The following is a 19,950-nucleotide window of genomic DNA, read 5'->3' on the forward strand; positions in this document are numbered from 1 at the left end:
AATCCCACTTGCTATCAGCCCAAAAACCCACACCCCTTGAACCCACCCACCTAGGTGGAAGACAGCTAAAGCGAGCCTTTTTAGAGGCCTCTCATTCCTCAGAACAAGAGGTAATCTCTCTCCTCTTCAGAATAATCCATCACTCAAAACATGGAACTCAGAAACCAGTCAAAGCCTATTGATATGAAATAAAAGAAATTTAATTTCAGAATATTACATGAATATAGAAGATAATACATATGGTGCGTCTTTACAGTTACATATATATATATGATATATAGTCAAACAAAAATAAAAAAATGGTGAAGCACTTAAACCTTGTTTCTCTTGTTGACTGAGCTCAGAGTCAGTATAAAGGCAACCCTTGCTATGAAGAAGCGACTCTGAGGTGAGGGAATGTTGTTTCTGACTGGTTCTGCTGGTCTCCAGCATATCTAGGGGAGTGCTCAATGGCTGTGGCTTTGCTCGTTTCCATGGTAACCCAAGCACTCAGGCTATTATGCACTCCGCCTCCTCACTAGCCCCTCCATCAACTCTACACTGTTAGAATGGGCTCAGCATTAACTGCCTAGGAAAGCCAGCTTTCTATAGCGAGTTTTAGAATGGGTCAATTGCCACTCGTTAAAAAAGCCTGTGGATCTTAGGAACCCAAATCTCCAAGTTCTACGTCAATCCTGCAAATGCTGGTATCCGCCTTTGACGCTAGTCCTATCTTCAGTATGAAGGCTTCAGGGTGGAGGAGGGCAAGGATACAGCTCTCTCCTGGGGAAAGGAGTTTTATTTAGAAAAGATCTCAGAATGGGAGCCATAAATTTCAATCAACTGTGTAAGGTCCTGTATGAAGTAAGCAGAAAGGTCTAGAGAAGTCCATTCCCAAAGATGGCTTCCCCAGTTATACATAGCTAGTTCACTGTGGGGCACAGTCCCAGTGATCACAAATTCTCCTAGAAGGCAGTATTTTAAACTGTATCGTAATGCAGGCTCCTGTGTGGGAAGCTGAACAGAAACATTCCTACTCAGGAGAGGATGGTTCTCCTGTAACATTCTGGGATCAACTGGCTTTCTTACAGGCCAAGGGAATAGTCATCTCAGGAACACCCAGTAGTCTCTGCATTCCACAGCCCTGCACTGACCCCATTTCCCAAGGGCATTCCCTTGTCATATCTCACTGACCACAGAAAGACATTCAGGGTAAAGAGCATTCCTTCCCATTTATGATTTGCTAAGTATCTGCTCCTTTAACACGTTTTGGCACTCAGGTACAATCAATACTTCCTAATCCTTTCACTGCTGCAGTGGGCTTCATCAAACCAGATTCATTGGTCCCAGAAAAAAGTCCATCATTGTAACAGGTTAGAAACTCCAGTGCCTTGGCTTTTCACTGATTCAACCAGTGTGGCTCACTCAACACAGATCTGAAGCCAGGAAGTGGTCTGCGTTTTTATGCTTGGTTCCCTGTATTGCCTCATATTAAAGCCCATTGCAATTGGTCCCAGAAAGAAAGAAAATTTTAAAAGCACAAAAGAGGCACTTTCAAAGAGATTGTTCCAACATGAAAAATAAACAAAACATTTTTAAAACACAGATTAAAAGTTTTTAAGTACTGGCTCAAAAATAGTACCTACCCTCCAAGTCTGAATGGAGGCAGTATCTTCTGGTGGCAAATGATAACGGGTATCTGTTTGCCAGAAGATACTACAGAATTAGAATGGTTTCATATTATAAGGCAGAGGGTTATGCTGCTTACTCCTTAAATTTGGATTGCAACTAGATCACAGCTTCTGTAAGGAAAATGACCTATAAAATACCCTTAAAGCAAGGGAAATAATATTCAATAAATTACTGAAACAAAACACACATACCAAAATACATATATACACTACCCAAGGGGACCAGCTATGTAAAACCATGTGCATGTGATAAACATCTCTCTCATCACCCTAGCCCCAGGAACACTACCCTCGGTTACTGACTCCATTCATCCAAAGAGTGTCTCCTAGATTTCGGCTACCTCCCTCTAACAGTACCACAAAACTGATTCGATGACAAGCAGGTGTCAGGTCAGTGCTCTGCTCTATCTGATGCCAGACCTTCTTTAACAGAGCATCACCCCACTTCAGGAAAGAACACACTTAACCAAAGAAAGGAAGTACCAAGTTGAAGGATATTTAGCTTCGGTTTGGTGATACCAAAAAGTGACTTCAGTGTTTAAAGTCACTGACATCTGGTAGGAGGAATTTTGTTTTTTTGTTTCTCTTAATAAAAGAAAAATTGACATAGAAATCTACACAAATGAATTTGATAGTAAGTATTTTTAAGAATGACATCAAACTGCTCTAAAGAAAAGGGCTTCTGAGCAGTTGTATGTGCCTAGCCATCTATTGTTCATACTTTATCCACTCAGAAGCTCACATTTTACATTTCACTACTGCTGTTGCAGCAGCAAAAGAAACAGAAAGCATGGAAGAGAGGGATGACACACAGACACAAAGCCAAACTCTGCTCCCCCAGAGTCATCTTTCGCCTCTGTAGTAACACAGCATTTTTAGTAGTTTAAAATAGATCACCGAACCATACTTTGCTGGGCAACTGCTTTCCCACAGACACCTGACTCAGCTCCAGTACACAGGGTGAGGACGGTTATATAGCTGAACAGAGCCAGGCACACACCTGAAAATTCTCACCTGCCATGCTACTCTCTGGGCAGGAGACATTTTATACTTGATCAAAGCCATGGCTCACCTCAAACATATGTGTACATCCCCAACCCAGCCAGAGTTCTGGCACCATCTCCAAATGACATCTGTGCCATCCTGATAAGCAGAGGGGCAGTGCAGCAACTACTCCTTCAACACTGATGATAAGCCACAACTGCTTCCAAATAAATTCTCTTCTTTAAATTCTACCAACCCTTCAAAGACTGATGCTCACTTCTTTCCTCTGGCTCCAACTCGCTTCTCAGGAGATGGTCTAGCCTGCACACCTGATCCCTTGGAAGGATGGAACAGAATTCCACCCATGAAGAGTCATTCTGTGACATAAGGCCAGCCAGCCCCATCCCAGTCACACTCCAGAGCTTCCACTACATACAAAAATTTCAGCAAACCTCTATTAAGCTGTCAGTGACTTCTCCTGAGTCACAGTGATTTGGCACAGAAAGAATAAAGCTCAGAAGTATTACACTGGCACCAGAGATGTTTTAGGCGAGAGGAACTGAATGAAGGAAACAAGCTCAGCAACCACACGGTTATTTTGGCATCACTAAGAAAAGAAAAAAAGGGAGAGAGAGAACTGATGGGAAGAAAGGGAAGGAGGGAGGGAGAGAAGGAGGCAGAGTTTAATAACTGAAATTTGTTAAACTATTTTATCATTCTGAATCCTCCTTTTTCAATATTATATTATAGGTTCACTGCCCTTCAATCTCAGATCAAGAAATAACTGAAAATTTCCAGAAAAGGTATAAATTCTTTGGACACAAATAAAGTATTAAGGAATACACCTCATGAGATAAAGAGTTTTCCCAAAGTTTAGGGTAAAAAAAGGTGAAAGACATCTGGCTTAGAGACCACTTAGACCTTTAGACTACCTATTCCCCTGCCCAGAAAATGGCTTACAAAACAACAAACAAAAACAACCAAAATACCCGCCAACATTTCAAAACAGAGAAAAGCCACCTAAAATATCAGTTAAAAATAACATCAATCCACTAGGATTAAAACCCGCTAGGATTGGCAGTACTTAAAAAGAATCACTGGCAGCTAAATACACATTTCATATTTTTAAAAAATAGAATCTGCCTAAACAACACACTGAATGAGCATTGGAGCCCGCCTGATTCTGCCCATTTATTGTGCTGTCTAAGCTGGCTGGCTGGTTAGTGGTTTCCCCCTATTAAAAAAAAAAAAAAGTTCATAGCATTCGCTCAGAAGGCACAGTTTACAAACATCCAGTGAGTAGGATTAGAGGTATCAGTCAGGTGTTAGCTGGCTTTCACGATTCACAATGCAGCAAGCAAGCTGCAAGTCCAAGCATCGCTGTGAGTGGTAGTGACACTTGGCCCACTAAAGAGAAAACTCCTGGGTGGAGGACAGGGCAACTCTGGATCCTTCAGAGGAACCCTAGGTTGGAAGAGAAACAACAGCATTAAGCACATTTATAATTATTTCTTTCTGCACACATCCCACCTGAAAATTAGAGAATGTACACCTAATATTTGTTCCAAACCATGAGGGTTAAAGAGTTTAAGAATTTATGACTCTGGCGCAGTGGTTAAAGTGTTCAACAGCCAACCAAAAGGTCAGTGGTTCAAACCCACCAGCCACTCCATGGAAGAAAAATGTGGAGTTAAGATTACAGCCTTGGAAAGTCTATGGGGTAGTTCTACTCTGTCCTGTAGGGTCACTGTGAATCAACTGGACAACAATGGGTTACCAGTAAACACAATCCATCCACTTGATCCTATCTCCATTCATTAAATCATCTTAACGATAATAACAGCTATCACCTATGAAGTGCATATTTTGTGTCAAGGGCTGCTCTAATTTTTTTATCCTCACAACAACCTGTGTAGTAGGTAATACTCTTACCATTTTACAGATGAAGAATCTGAAGCCTATACAAGTTAGCCTGCCCTAAAATACACAGCTACTGAGCAGCAAAGCTGGGATTGAAACCCAAGCCTGATTGAGTGCAGGGCTCATGTCCTCACCACGACTACCTCTCTCACCAGTGAACGTACGCTAGATACAAGACGCTGTCATCACTGGAATGAAGACAAGAAAAGGCACTGTCATCATTGGAAGGAAGGCAAGAAAGAGACAGGAGGCCACAAATACATTCTTAAGTCTGGTATTTGTCTCCCAGAAGAGGAAACTGCTACAGAGATGAGAAAATACATGTGAAATAACTACAAAAAATCCTATTAAATATCAACATTTTAGTTGAGTCAATAAGAGTTCAGGGAAAAAAAACTAATTATATATGGTTAGGCCAGGTTTCAAAGAGGAGGTGGGGTTTAAGATGGCCTTTGAAGGAAAGGATGGTTTTGACTATTGCAAATAATGGCTAGTTAATAAGTAGGTGGTTCTCAGTTGGGAAATATTTTGTCTCCCCTTTCTCCTCCCCCTCACCCCGCGACATTTGACAATACTGGAGGCATTTTTGGTTGTCACAACTGGGGGAAGGGTACTACTGGCATCTAGAGGGTAGGGGATGCACCTAAACATCCTACAAGGCATAGGACAGCTCCCCACAACAAAGAATCATCTGACCCAAAATGCCAATAAAGTTGGGGATGAGAAACTCTGTGCTAAGTGTCTTTTTGGATTATGCTATTGATGATGATAATAAAATTACATTGTCTTCTTCAAAGAATATGACTTTTAGGAACATCACCATCACCATTAAAGAAATATAGGGTTACATTCATTGTTGTGTAAAATAAATACATGCCAACTGCATCTGCAGGCTGAGAGATTAGAAGAGAGTTCAGATCTGGTGGCACAGGCTTAGGAGCAGTCATCATACAGACAGCAGAACTCAGCCATGGAAGTAGACCAAGCTGCTAAGAAAAAAAAAAGCAAAGGCAGAGAACTTAAGATAAAGCACTGAAAAACAGGAAGAGGTAGTGGGATAGGCAGACAAGAGTAAGCTACTGCAAAGAGGGAAAGAGTTAAAGAGGAAGGAGGACAAGAACAATGTCACACTACGACTGCCAAGGAAGGCATCTCAAGACAGAGTGCAACCAGGGAGAGGAAAGCGGAAATGCCACTGACTGATCCAATCAGAGGGCATTCATTATCTGTGGGCCTCTATTTTTCTGAATCACTGACATTTTTGAGAATCTAACAAAAGCTATACATTCTCTCACCCAAAAAAATGCACCTACCTATAAGACTGTATCAACACTATTAAGAATTTTATAGATCCCTTAGGAGGCCCAGAGATAACAGGTCAAGAATCCCTGCTCTAAAAATTCTTAGTGAAATGCTAAGCTGGCTTATTTTTTTTAATCCATTTCTTTCTTTCCAAAGCATAGTTGTCAACATAGAAGGACATTATTTCTTGATTACCTTCAAAAATGAAAGTGACAAAAGATGTAATTGATACAAAACAATATATCCTTCAGAAATAATTTATCCTTGGCTTTAACTCATGGACATGGAGGCATAAATATTTAGACACACATAAATCAGACACTGAATGTGCCTCAATCAGACAACTCAGCCTAGAAGTCAGAAACAAAGCGGAATGAAAAGATAATTCATTCAAGGATAAGTAAGGAGACTACAGTGAAATCTAATTTTCTAGAAAAAAATACAGACTTATCCATGAGGATTAGGCTTTTGTTCTCTTTCTTTTCCTGATGTCTTGAATAGTAACTGTGCTCATGTCTCAGAGGTAAAAACGAGCATACCAAACCAGAGATGACTTCATCTGTTATGTAAGCCATATATAACAAGACCAAGTCTCATCTATTAGCCTTAACAATTATAATGTGTTTCCAAAACATTATTCTGATTGTGCCTCATAGACGTTTGTGAAGTAGTTATAATTATTATCCTCATTTTCAGCAAAGGAAACTTGGGCTGAGAAGGAGTCAGTGGTTTTACCAGTTTAGAGAAATGATGACTCAAATCAGGTCTAACTATAAATCTCTGGTCTTTCCAGTGAACCACACAGCTTCTTCACAGGAGAGCGGCAACGCAGCTTCTTCACAGGGAGCACAGCTGCCGCTGCCTCTTTACCAGAAAAGCCTGAGGCAACCAACAGTCCCAACATTAAATAATCCTTCTTGTCCTCAACAGCCTCAAAAACATGTTGTATGATGTGCTTTCCAGTGCCCTTCTGCATGAGCTGTTTATCCGGAAAGCTTCATTGAATACACAAGGCTAAAGTCTACACAGAAAAGGAGCTTAACTATTCCAGGTTTACTGAGCATTCTCTCAGCCCTTCTACGGTTTACACAAATTAGTTTATACTTGCTTTGAGTTTACTTAAATAAGTAGTCTTAAGATATTTTACATGTGTGTCCTGTCTGTCCAAGGACACTGGGACCATCTGGGCCTGAGCTCACAGCTCTATCCTCAGCACTTGGAGCAGTGCTGAGTACATGCTCAATAACCATCTGCTAAATCAACTCAACAGCCTTATAATTTGTCTGTAAGTTCTGACTACAACTATACCACACTGCAAATTCAAAAAATGCTGACTGGCTAGATGTAGCAATGAGCTACATTCAGTAAGAACGGAGAACAAGTACCATTAGTACCTTTTTTCCCCTCTTTCTTCCCCTCAGACCATTTCAATCTTGTTGGTGTCATCCTGACAGCTGGAGATCCAGAAAATAACTGTAAAAGAAAATTTTACAGTGGCTTAAGAATTCTGTCGTTCCCAAAGGCAGATTTACTATCAGAGGAATTACTTACTTGTTCAAATTTAATGTGAAGAATTTTACTGAGACTGACGTCTTTCTCTTAACTGACTTTACTGCTAGCTTAATGAAGTAACCACACCTGGGACACCTTGAAGGACTATCCCACAGGTGATGCAGCACCAAGGCCTGGCTCAAATGTTACCGGCCCTGTGGAGTCTTCAGTTAGAATTAATTGCTCCCTTCAGCGCTTTGTTTATGGAGTATTTCGCTGTATTTATCATCTGGGCTTAGTCCTGTATTTGTTGAATAAATCACTGAAAACCCACAGACAGAAGACAACATAAAGGAAAGGATTAATAGGAAAAAAAAGGCATAGTTGCAGGGCCCAGAGAAACACAGTAAAACAGATGACAGTTTATATTAACCAAAACCAAACCAAACCCAAACATACACATATAGACAGAAAGTCTACGAACATACACATGTAGTCAGAAAGGCTGAAGAACAGTGTCTTACCGAGTTCACATTTTCTTTGCTGACTCTATTCAATTCACCAATGGCCACAGATTCTGGAGTAGAGTACTTGTTTTTCTTTTCTGACGTCAGCTGATTCCCCAGGACCTTCCGCTGATTTAGGAAGAGAAAATATTTTATTTATAGACATCTACTGTATCTATATTATAACTATACTGGCCTTCAAAACTACAGTTTCTTAGGTTAAAAAATTTTCAGCTTTCTGATAAATTCTGTATGTACCCTCCCAGGCCATCTTATACGGGAAAGCTAAAAGCATGTTCAAAAAAAAAAAACAATTGAAGTCATTGCCTTTCTTTAGGTGATTACTTTTCCTCTACATTTAAAAAAGCTGAAATGGCAGAAGCAACTTTATAGCTGACTTAAACTAGCTAATATAGGCCAATTACAGTGTGCCTCTGAGACCATAACAAACTCCAGTTACTTACCAGTCTAATTTTTTCCCCAAAGATGTACTGTCTCTGGCAACTGTTAAAAGTTTCCCTTCCTCGCCTCCCCACTACGGATACTTAGGCTGAGTCCACTTTAAGATTTTACTTCCCTGCCATGTCATCACACAGGACTGGATAATTTGGAGAGGTTCTATAAGAGTTCCTAATATAGCCACAAGGCGGCACAGGCCTTAAGAGGGTCACATGACTATACTGACATTCAGAGCAAGACTGAAGTCCTTTCATCACTGAACAGCTTAGGAGCTGATATAACCTACTGTAACAGCTGACAGTGACAATTCTACCATCTTTGGAGAAAGCTACCCCTTTTTCCCCTTGGAGAATAAATTTGAATTCCAAAAAAAGAACATGTCAAAACTAGAACATTAAAATCTACAACATAAATATCAGAGCATTATTCTGAATACTATGATGCAATAAATTATTTACATAAGATGAACTCTGGAGGAAAGAAAAAAAATGTAACCTAAAAAGGGATCAAAGCTCGATAGAAATCAAATAGTTAAAACACAGAAATGTTGAAAAATAAGACCAGTACCATCATCCTCTCAAAAGTCAGCGATCACCTCAGAGTAAGCCAAACTGGGGATGACAAGAGCCACAGGACTTGTCATAAAGCTTCCACTCAACTTTCTCTTTGTTTTTTAAATTGTGATGAACATATATATAACAAAATATATTCCATCTCAACAATTTCTACATGTATAATTTATCCACTGATCTTTTTAAAAGACATTTCATTACTCCTTTACAGACCTACTGAGAAAAAATACCTTACATCTATTATTAGCACAAAAATCTCTTCATTTATAATGAAAACACTTTACTCCTGTTTCACAAAATTTGCAAACATTTGTGTTTAAACTTATTCTAAAATGTCTTATCCTGATAAAATTACAAGCTCTTTTATAAATTCTAATGTTCTAAATTCTCTTAGCAAAAAAATGGGCAGCTGCCAAGAGGATACTATTAAATTTGCATTTCAAGCAACAACTAGCAATATAGCTAAAGCCAGGAGACTAGCTCACTAAAAACAGAAAACTACAGTCACCTAACTTCAGGTAAAGACACATTTATCTGACTAACGCCTAAAGAAACATTTGACTATAATTTTTCTTTTCTTCAATTATCTCTATGACCCGACAGTCAGTGGGAATGACAGACTTTTTCAACCAAGAAGGAAAAAAGAGGATGAACCAAGAGTGTTTACCAGCCACATCTAAGCAGGTGAATATACTTCTAGGGTTCTGCAAAGGAAATCTGGATGTAACGCAAGCCTAATATCCCATACTGACTTCAGCAGATTGGGATTGAGAGTGAATTCTAAACTTATATAAATTATGACTAGGACCAAAATTAGGGTTAGATGAAGCTGCAACTGCTAAACAGCTGCTGCTTAAAGAAAAAAAATTACAAGGTTATTCATTTTCTGAGCAAAAATTTTTAATTTTAAACAAAGGGCTCCTTACAATGTTGTTGGATATATAGATTTTAATAAAGTTAAAAAAAAAAAAAGTAGAACCCAGAATAGTGCTGATCCTCTCCAAGTTAACCAGAACCTTGCCTTAGTTTATGCCTATAAATTTGAACTCCATAATCAAGGTATCTACTGCCACCTGATGGCAATATTCTTCAACTACAAGTCCAGAACATTCAGGCCCATAAACTGAATCTACAAAGAGTGATGGCAGTAACAGCATAGAAGTGTGGGTTTTTGGTCTGTTTTAAAGACAAGATTATTAATGAATTTGATACAAGGGAAGAGAATACAACTGATAAAAATACTAAGTTCACAAAAATCTGAGATACTGAAAACTCACTAATCTATTGGAAAATCCATTTTTCTAACAATCTTTCAACTTCTTCACTTCTCCACAAGTTTAGAGATTTACACAATGAAGTCTGTAGTGCAAAGCAGGTCAGAAAAAGAGACTTGTTACACTGCTCAGTAATAAGGATCCTGTTTTCAGCCCCAAAAGAAAAGAACAGACCTTTATTTCTTTTACTTCTCACTTCTCTAATCACAGAGTCCCTGATTTAAAAGTTTCTCTGATTTGAAACACAGCAAAATGCTTTGAAAAATAAAAGCTTTTCCAAATTCTATCCCTAACCCCTTACAAAGGAACCATTCATAGGATCACAAAGAAAAGAAAAAAACCTTGTTATTCATAAGAGAAGTCAGACTGTTCCATTGCCTCACAATTAACGCTAACATGACAGCACAGTGTCCCTACCTTAATAAGCCCGCTGAAGGAACGGGAGCGGGTCCTCTTCTGTACTCGGGGAATAGGAGATTCTTGCCCTGGCGTTTGGGTCGCAGAGTGCTTATTAAACTAAAAAACAGAGAAAAACATTATTATTCCCCCATCAAGAGACAGCACTCTGTGACAACCAATAGCTAAGTCCAGAAAAGTCCATGAAAAAGTGGGCATATGTATACATGGATTAGTGAGGCTGCAAGCAAATCCCAAAGGCAGAAATGGTGCTGCCAAAGAGAAGTCAAAATTTAGTAAATTACTCTGAGGGATCCTGTACTTCACATTCATTATTTCATATGCATTGAGGGTGGATTATTATTCCTATTTTACGGACATGAAAATTGAGACTTGGAGAGCTTCTGTAATTTGCCAAAGATCTCTAGATGGTAATCAAGGTTTTGTGCATAAAGTATCTTGGACATAGAGAGTTATTAGCACAACCTTTTTAAGATAGGGAATAATTTAACAAAAATTACACAGGATTAAAAAAATTACTAAAGCTCCTTAAATGGATGTCTATCAGGATGACCTGCCAGCATCATCCTCAGAGAAAATATAGCAGAATGCAGACTTGTCAGTTCTATCAAATCAGCTCTCTGGAGGCATCTAAGGTAGAAAAAGGGAAGAACCAAGCACTGTACAGTCTCATTCAATACTATGATTAGCCACTCATCTCCCCACTTAAAATTAGTAATAATATAATACTTAATTCTACTCTTCTTCCTTTTCTAACTGTCCTTTTTAGTTTTCTCAATTGTCATTTTGTGAATTTGTATCAGTCCAGGTTCAGTTCTACAGGTTAAAGAAGTGACATTTTTTTAATATACAGGTACTCTGAGGTTCTAAAAGTTAATTTTCTCAGCAGATAGGAAATCTAGTCACCTCTAAACAGCTCAGCTCAGTAAATAAAAAATACAAGTAAAAACCAACCATTCCTGATAATCCTGGCAAGGGTGCAATAAGGTGGGCCCTCTCATATCCAACTGGTAGGAGTATTAACTGGTAAAACTTTCTGGAAAGCTGTTTAGCAATATGTATCCAGATCCTTTTAAAAAATGCATATTGAAAAGCACACATCACTTGTGAAGTATGCTCTCTCTAATACTTCTAATTACTGTATCTCTGATACTTCTAATTAGTTCACCTGTAATCTTTACACTCATGAAACATGGACAGTACTATTATGATTTTACAAACAAAAAAAAAAAATTAAAATTCAGAGAGATTACATTATTTGCCAAGAAAACCTTAAGGGTTTAAACTTTGGAACAATACATTGATAACTACTGGTTCTCTGTCAGCACACTTGGTACATGACCAAAATTAGAGAAGCTCTAAGCAAACTTTGATCCTTTTGTTTAACTCTAGAAATGAAGAGCCTCTTCTCTTTTCTCTAGTAGGGTAGTACTACAAAGATTGCCATTGAAGTTCCATAGACAAGCTTGCTTTATTGGCTGAGCCACAACTTGGCCCAATAAGAGCTAAAAATTAAATGAGATACTTACAATAGTCCCTAGTGATTCTAAAACCACACTCCAATTCCGAAAGCCCCATCACTATTTCCCTGCCTGTGGTCACCTGTCTAATAAGCTGCTTCTTCTTTGCTGACTCTGGCATATTGTGGACATGTTGGAATAGCTCTTTCAGTGCCTCTTCCGTGCGCTGTTGGGTCTCCAGCTGTAAGGACTTGGTACGGCATGAAGTTATCAAATCAAGGTCATCCTAAAGAAAATTTAAAAGAAAAGCAAGTTAATACATCCTGCCAGCTTTGCTTTCACGTTCCCACAAAAGCTTAGTGCAAATAAATGAAGGGGGGCGAGGGGCCGTGGCATATTCCTATACCCAGGAACAAGAATAATCTTAATGCTTTGATCAGATAAAGAGGAACCTTTAATTATCAGTTACATTAATAGCCCCACTCCCATGGCCTGCCCAGAGAACCCTAAATTCATTCAGAATATTGGCAAGAGTTATGCTTGTATAACAGTTCAGTTTTCAAAGCATCCTTTAATCTCATATAATTCTCACTGCTATCTTCTGAGGGAAAACATCATCCTTTCCATTTGACAGAAGAAAAAATTGAAGTTAATAAGCTGAAAGTCATCTAGATACTGAAGTGACGAACCCATCCTGGAGCCCAAGAGCACTAGTTCTTGGCTGGTGCTCTTTCCCACACGCGACAACAGGAGGTAACAATTATATGGCAAGTGGTAAAGGAACATAAACCACAACTCTCTAAGAAAGAGAAACTCTAGTTAAACACATCGAGATCAAATACTCTTTTCCTGGTCATACCAAATATTTTCTGAATGAAATGTAGAAACTAACTAAAGGAACAGAAAAATTAGTATAATTAGAAGCTTAAGTTTCTAACCAAGACAGGCTAAACAGAAACAGTCAGAAAGTGATTGTGCAATTTTTGTTAAACTTCTCACCTTTGCTTTTGCTTAGGGGGCACTGAGTTTTATGTTAATGGTGGTGGAATGATTTGGAAAAGGATATCAAGAATGGTTGCACAACTTAAACAATGTACTCAATGTTACCAAATTGTACGTGTAGAAATATGTTTTGCTCTGGATATTTTAACCACAATAAAAATTTTTAAAGACATTTACATTAATTTTTTAAATATATTTTTAAAAACTCACTTTTAAAGCTCAGTGTGACAAAAATATGTATTCTATTCTGTTAATCAGCATCACATATTTCCCTCTCTAAGCTCACGTGGTTTCAAGTCTTTCAGCCATCTGATAGAGTTCTATCTTACCAACTGAACCTGAAGTAAGAATATATTACATAGAAGTATACTTCTATTACTGAAAAATGTTTAATAATTTGCTATTTAAAGATTGTTTAACATGACTCATAGTGACCCTATAGGACGGAGTAGAACTGCCCCATCAGGTTTCCAAGGAGCAGATGGTGGATTCAAACTGCCGACCTTTTGGTTAGCAGCAAAGCTCTTAACCACTATGCCGCCAGGACTCCTTTTTTTTTTTTGGATTTTTTGTTTTATTATATGCAATAAGAATGTATAAAGGTGGAGAGGCAGGGCCAAGATGGCAGAGCGGTCAGATGTATCCTGTGGCCCCTCTTAAAACAACCAAAAAAAAAACAAGGGAATCAACCATATATAACAATCTAGGAGCCCTGAACATCAAACACAAAGTCGAGGAGTCAGACTGAGCAGAAGAGGGAGGGAGAGACAGTTCAGATGCAGTGAGGATTTCCCAGACCTGACCTGGCTGGCACCCTGCAACCTGGATCAGCCGGTGCTCATGAGCTGAGGCAAGCAGTAGTGCTTGGGATGTGTTTTCCACATCAGAAGAAAGCGAGTGGTAGAGAGTCTGCTCAAACCTCCAGAACCAGGGAAAAACAGCACTGAATCGGCGAAGGATAAGTACAAGTGTCTAACCTACTATGTGGATCAAAAAAACCCTTCCCCCCCTTGAGAAGTACCTCTCTCTCAATCACCTGCCTCCTGTCCACTCTGCTCTGGGTCCCATTCCAGCTTCAGCCATTGCTACGACCCCTGGGCCAGAATTAGGATCCAGCACGTGCCCTGAGTCATTCTCTTGGCTTTGGAAAGGGAACAAATTAACAAACAGGAAAAAATAATCTGCCATCTCCCCTAAGCCAGGAACTCAGAGCAGACACAGCCTCTTTACCTAAGCACAGGCATAGGGAGTCCACAGACTTTGAATGCCTTTCACTTCTGCCTAGGCCTGTGTGGGCCCATTTCAACAGTGTAGGCCCTCATTAGCCTAGTACAACAGGGTATGTATCTGAAGCCTATTTTCAACCGCAAGAGCTAAGGGGGAGCACCAGATTCGTGACATTTGACACCGCCCTGCCCATTAAGCAGGATTCTAACCTACCCACATCAGGGGCCTGAGCACTGATGGCTCCACCCAGTCCACCTAGCCACCTGTGATAGGGGTCTGGGAATAAAAGGTGCCTCCCAGTCCTTACAGCCAACAGCATGGGATGCCCATAGTCCGGCTGCAAAACCCACCCACCTACACACTCTAGAGAACAGGGACACACCTACCCAGGCACTCAGGGGCAGCCGTCAGCCCCCTGCCTTCCTCAGCACATGACCCCCTACTGTAGCCAGATACCTGTGCCTACAACAATCACCCCTGCCTCTCTAGGACTGTAGGTGAGAGCCTGCACCACACACTCAGTGACCAATGACCTAGACACCTGAGCTGAATCCATACAAGAAAAGTAACAAACTCCTAGGCTCGCATACCTAGTAACAGCTCTAACCACCTGGTGACAGGATATGAGAGCTTCAAAGACAACAATAATCAAAGTAGCTCACATGACCAGCATATCTGGGCATATCAAGACAAAACAAAACAAGAAGCTAGAACACAGTAAGCAAATGTAATAACTTACTGACGGCTCAGAGACAACGGTCAATATCAAATCATATAAAGAGGCAGACAATGAGGGCTTCAGCAAGCTACCAAAACAAAAAACCAAGGAACCTCCCAGACTAAGAGACCTTCTTGGATTTACTGGAGGTAGAATTCAAAAGATCAATATACAGAGCTCTTAAAGAGATCAGGCAAAACACAGACCAAGCAAAGGAACACAGAGATAAAGCAACAGAGGAACTTAAGAAGGTTATACAAGAGCATAATGACAAATTTAACAGGCTACAAGAATCCATAGAGAGCCAGCAAACAGAAATCTGGAAGATTAACAATAAAATTTCAGAATTAGACAACTCAATAGAAAGTCATAGGAGCAGAATTAAGACAATGGAAGTCAGAGATTGAAGATAAAGCACTTGACACCAACTTATTTGAGGAAAAATCAGATAAAAGAATTTTTAAAAATGAAGAAACCCTAAGAATTACATGGGACTCTATCAAGAGGAACAACCTACAAGTGATTGGAGTACCAGAACAGGGGAGGGTAACAGAAAATACAGAGAAAATTGTTGAAGATTTGCTGGCAGAAAACTTCCCTAATATTGTGAAAGATGAGAAGGTATCTATCCAAGAAGCTAATTCCATGTCACACAGGGTAGATCCCAAAAAAGAGTCCCCAAGACATATTATAATCAAACTTGCCAAAACCAAAAATAGAGAATTTTAAAAGCAGCTAGGGATAAATGAAAAGACATCTACAAAGGAGAGTCAATAAGACTAAGCTCTGACAACTCAGTAGAAACCACGCAGGCAAGAAGGCAATGGGATGACATAAATAAAGACTTGAGGGAAAACAACTGCCAGCCAAGAATTATATATCCAGCAAAACTGTCTCTCAAATATGATGAAATTAGGGCATTTCCAGATAAACGGAAGTTTAGGGAATTTGTAAAAACCAAACCAAAATTACAAGAAATAACAAAGGGAGTCCCCCATTTAGAAAATCAATAACATCAATTAACAACCGGGCACTAGAAGACAGAACAACGAGATATCAACCCAGATAGGGAAGTTACAAAAATAAATCAAAACTAAAGCACTGAAAATAGGGAAAAAGAGACATCAATACGTAAAAGATGACAACATTAAAACAAAAAAGAGGGACTAAATAATGTAGTCACAGGACTTTCATAAGAAGAGGAACTCAATGCGTTATCAAAAAATAAAAGATTGCCTTAGACTTAGAAAAATAGAGGTAAATACTAAGGTAACCACAAAGGAGACTAATAACTCTACGCATTGAGGAAAAAAAAAAAAAGAATCCAAACCAAAAAAAACTAAACCCACTGCTGTCAAGTCGATTCCGACTCATAGCGACCCTATAGGACAGAGTAGAACTGCCCCATACAGTTTCCAAGAAGCGCCTGGTGGATTTGAACTGCTGACCTCTTGGTTAGCAGCCAAAGCACTTAACCACTACGCCACCAGGGTTTCCAACAAAGTATCAGCATATACAAAATCAACAACAATAAAAAAGATGAAAAGAAAATACATAAAGAAAAACGACTCAGCACAGAAAATTAAGTGAAACAAAGAAACTGTCAACAACAACACACACACACACACACACACAAATGACAGCACTAAACTCATTCCTCTCAACGCACCAATAAAGAGACAGAGAGTCGCAGAATGGATAAAAGAACATGATCGGTCTACATGCTGCCAACAAGAGATGTGCCCTAGACTTAAAGACACAAACAAGCTAAAACTCAAAGGATGGAAAAAAAATATATCACGTAAACAACAATCAAAAAAAGAGCAGGAATACCAATATTAATCTCTGACAAAATAGACTTTAAAGCAAAATCCACCAAAATGATAAGGACACTATATAACGATTAAAGGATCAATACACCAGGAGGACATAACCATAATAAATATTTACACTCCCAACGACAAGGCTCCAAAATACATAAAACAAACTCTAATAGCATTGATAAGAGAAATAACTCCACAATAACAGTAGGAGATTTCAACACACCATTTTCAGTGAAGGACACAATATCCAGAAAGAAGCTCAATAGACACAGAAGATCTAAACGCCACAATCAACCAACTTGATCTCATAAACATATACAGAACTCTCCACCCAACAGCAGCCAAGTATACTTTCTTTTCCAATGCACATGAAACATTCTCCAGAATAGACCACATATTAGGCCACAAAGTAAGCCTTAACAGTATAAAACATTGAAATATTACAAAGCATTTTCTCTGACCATAAAGCCATAAAAGTAGAAATCAGTAACAGAAAAAGCAAGGAAAAAATAAAAACACATGGAAACTAAACAACACCTTGCTCAAAAATGACTGGGTTATAGAAGAAATTAAGGATGGGATAAAGAAATTCACAGAATCAAATGAGAATGAAAACACGTCCTACCAGAACCTTTGGGACACAGTGAAAGCAGTGCTCCGAGGTCAATTTACAGCAATAAATGTACACATACAAAAAGAAGAAAGGGTCAAAATCAAAACATTAACCCTACAACTCAAACAAATAGAGAGCAACAAAAGAAGCCCATGGGCACCGGAAGGAAGGAAATAATAAAATCTAGAGCAGAATTAAATGAAATAGAGAACAGAAAAACAATTGAAAGAGTTAACAAGACCAAGAGTTGGCTCTTTAAAAAGACAACAAAATTGATAAATCATTGGCCAAACTGACAAAAGAAAAACAAGAGAGGAAGCAAATAACCTGAATAAGAAATGAGACAGGTGATATCACAACAGACCCAACTGAAATTAAAAGAATCATAACAGATTACTGTAAAAAATTATACTACAACAAATTTGAAAATCTAGAGGAAATGTACAAATTTCTAGAAATATACTACCTACCTAAACTAACATAAACAGAGGTAGAACAACTAAATAAACCCATAACAAAAGAAGCCATTGAAGGAGTAATCAAAAAACTCCCAACAAAAAGAAGCCCGGGCCCTGACGGCTTCACTGGAAAATTCTACCAAACTTTCAGAGAAGAGTTAACACCATTACTACTAAAGGTATTGCAGAGCATAGAAAAGGATGGCATTCTCCCAAATTCATAACCCTGATACCTAAACCAAACCAAAATCAAACCCATTGCCATCAAGTTGACTCTGACTCATAGCAACCCCATACGACAGAGAGAAACTGCCTCACAGAGTTTCCAAGGAGCACCTGATGGATTTGAACTGCCGACCTTTTGGGTAGCATCCGTAGCACTTAACCACTGTGCCACCAGGGTTTCCAAACCAGGTAAGGGCACCACAAAAAAAGAAATTTACAGACCAATATCCCTCATGAACATAGACGTAAAAATCCTCAAAAAAATTCTAGCCAATAGAATTCAACAACATATCAAAAAAATAATTCACCATGACCAAGTGGGATTCCTACCGGGTATGCAGGGGAGGTTCAACATTAGGGAAAAAAATCAATGTAATCCACCACATAAATAAAACAAAAGACAAGAACCACATGATCTTATCAATTGATGCAGAAAACGCATTTGACAAAGTCCTAATACCCATTCATGATAAAAACTCTCAGCAAAATAGGAACAGAAGGGAAATTCCTCAACATAATAAAGGGCATTTATACAAAGCCAACACCCAACATCATTCTAAATGGAGAGAGTCTGAAAGCATTCCCCTAGAGAACAGAACCAGACAAAGATGCCCTTTATCACCACTCTTACTCAACATTGTGCTGAAGGTCCTAGCCCGAGCAATTAGGCTAGAAAAAGAAATAAAGGGCATCCAAATTGGTAAGGAAGAAGTAAAAGCATCCCTATTTGCAGATGATATGATTTTATACACAGAAAACCCCAAAGAATCCACAAGAAAACTGGAACTAATAGAAGATTTCAGCAAAGTATCCAGATACCAGATAAACATACAAAAATTAGCTGGATTCCTCTACACCAACAATGAAGATTTCGAAGAGGAAATTCATCAAATCAATACCATTTACAGTAGCCCCCAAGAAGATAAAATACTTAGTAATAAATCTAACCAGAGATGTAAAACACCTATACAAAGAAAACTACAAGACACTACTGCAAGAAACCAAAAGAGACCCACGTAAGTGGAAAAACATACCTTGCTAATGGATAGGAAGACTCAACATTGTGAAAATGTCAGTTCTACCCAAAGCAATCTACAGATACAATGCAATCCCGATCCAAATTCCAATGACATTTTTTTCATGAGATGGAGAAACAAATCACCAACTTCATATGGAAAAGGAAGAGGCCTCAGATAAGTAAAGCATTACTGAAGAAGAAGAACAAAGTGGGAAGCCTCACATTACCTGGTTTTGTTGTTGTTGTTGTTGTTAGGAGCCATAGAGTCGGTTTCAACTCATACCAACCCTACACACCATCCATACAATTGTTGCTATGTTGAGCCCATTGTTGCAGCCACTATGTCAATCCATCTCGTTGAGGGTCTTCCTCTTTTGTTGACCCTCTACTTTACCAAGAATGATGTCCTTCTTAAGGGACTGATTCCTCCTGATAACATGTCCAAAGTATGTGAGACATAGTCTCACCATCCTTGCTTCTAAGAAAGACTCTGGTTGTACTTCTTCCAAGACAGATTTGTTCGTTCTTTTGGCAGTCCATGGTATATTCAATATCCTTTGCCAACACCACAATTTAAAGTCATCAATTCTTCTTCGGTCTTCCTTATTCATTGTCAGCTTTCACATGTATATGAAGAGACTGAAAACACCATGGCCTGGATCTTAGTCCTCAAGGTGACATCTTTGCTTTTCCACACTTTAAAGAGGTCTTTTGCAGCAGGCTTGCCCAATGCAATGTGTCTTTTAATTTCTTGACTGCCACTTCCATGGCTGTTGATTGTGGATCCAAGTAAAATGAAATCCTTGACAAC

General features: G+C 39.0%; 1 protein-coding gene across 3 annotated transcripts in view; it reads right to left on the reverse strand.

Annotated features, from left to right (window-relative positions):
- Window positions 1-222: 222 nt before the first annotated feature.
- Window positions 223-19,950, reverse strand: part of ARHGAP19 (Rho GTPase activating protein 19) — a 77,402-nt gene continuing 57,674 nt past the window's right edge. For all 3 annotated transcript variants that reach the window (XM_049855975.1, XM_049855976.1, XM_049855974.1), the window contains exons 8-12: window positions 12,198-12,341; window positions 10,596-10,694; window positions 7,892-8,002; window positions 7,271-7,349; window positions 223-4,118 (exon numbers count right to left, since the gene is read on the reverse strand). In XM_049855975.1, the coding sequence (XP_049711932.1) occupies window positions 4,108-4,118; window positions 7,271-7,349; window positions 7,892-8,002; window positions 10,596-10,694; window positions 12,198-12,341 (444 nt within the window). In that variant the 3' untranslated portion in view covers window positions 223-4,107. The remainder of the gene's footprint in view (window positions 4,119-7,270; window positions 7,350-7,891; window positions 8,003-10,595; window positions 10,695-12,197; window positions 12,342-19,950) is intronic.

The sequence above is a fragment of the Elephas maximus genome, chromosome 16 (genome assembly GCF_024166365.1).
Source record: "Elephas maximus indicus isolate mEleMax1 chromosome 16, mEleMax1 primary haplotype, whole genome shotgun sequence".
Classification (NCBI taxonomy): domain Eukaryota; kingdom Metazoa; phylum Chordata; class Mammalia; order Proboscidea; family Elephantidae; genus Elephas; species Elephas maximus.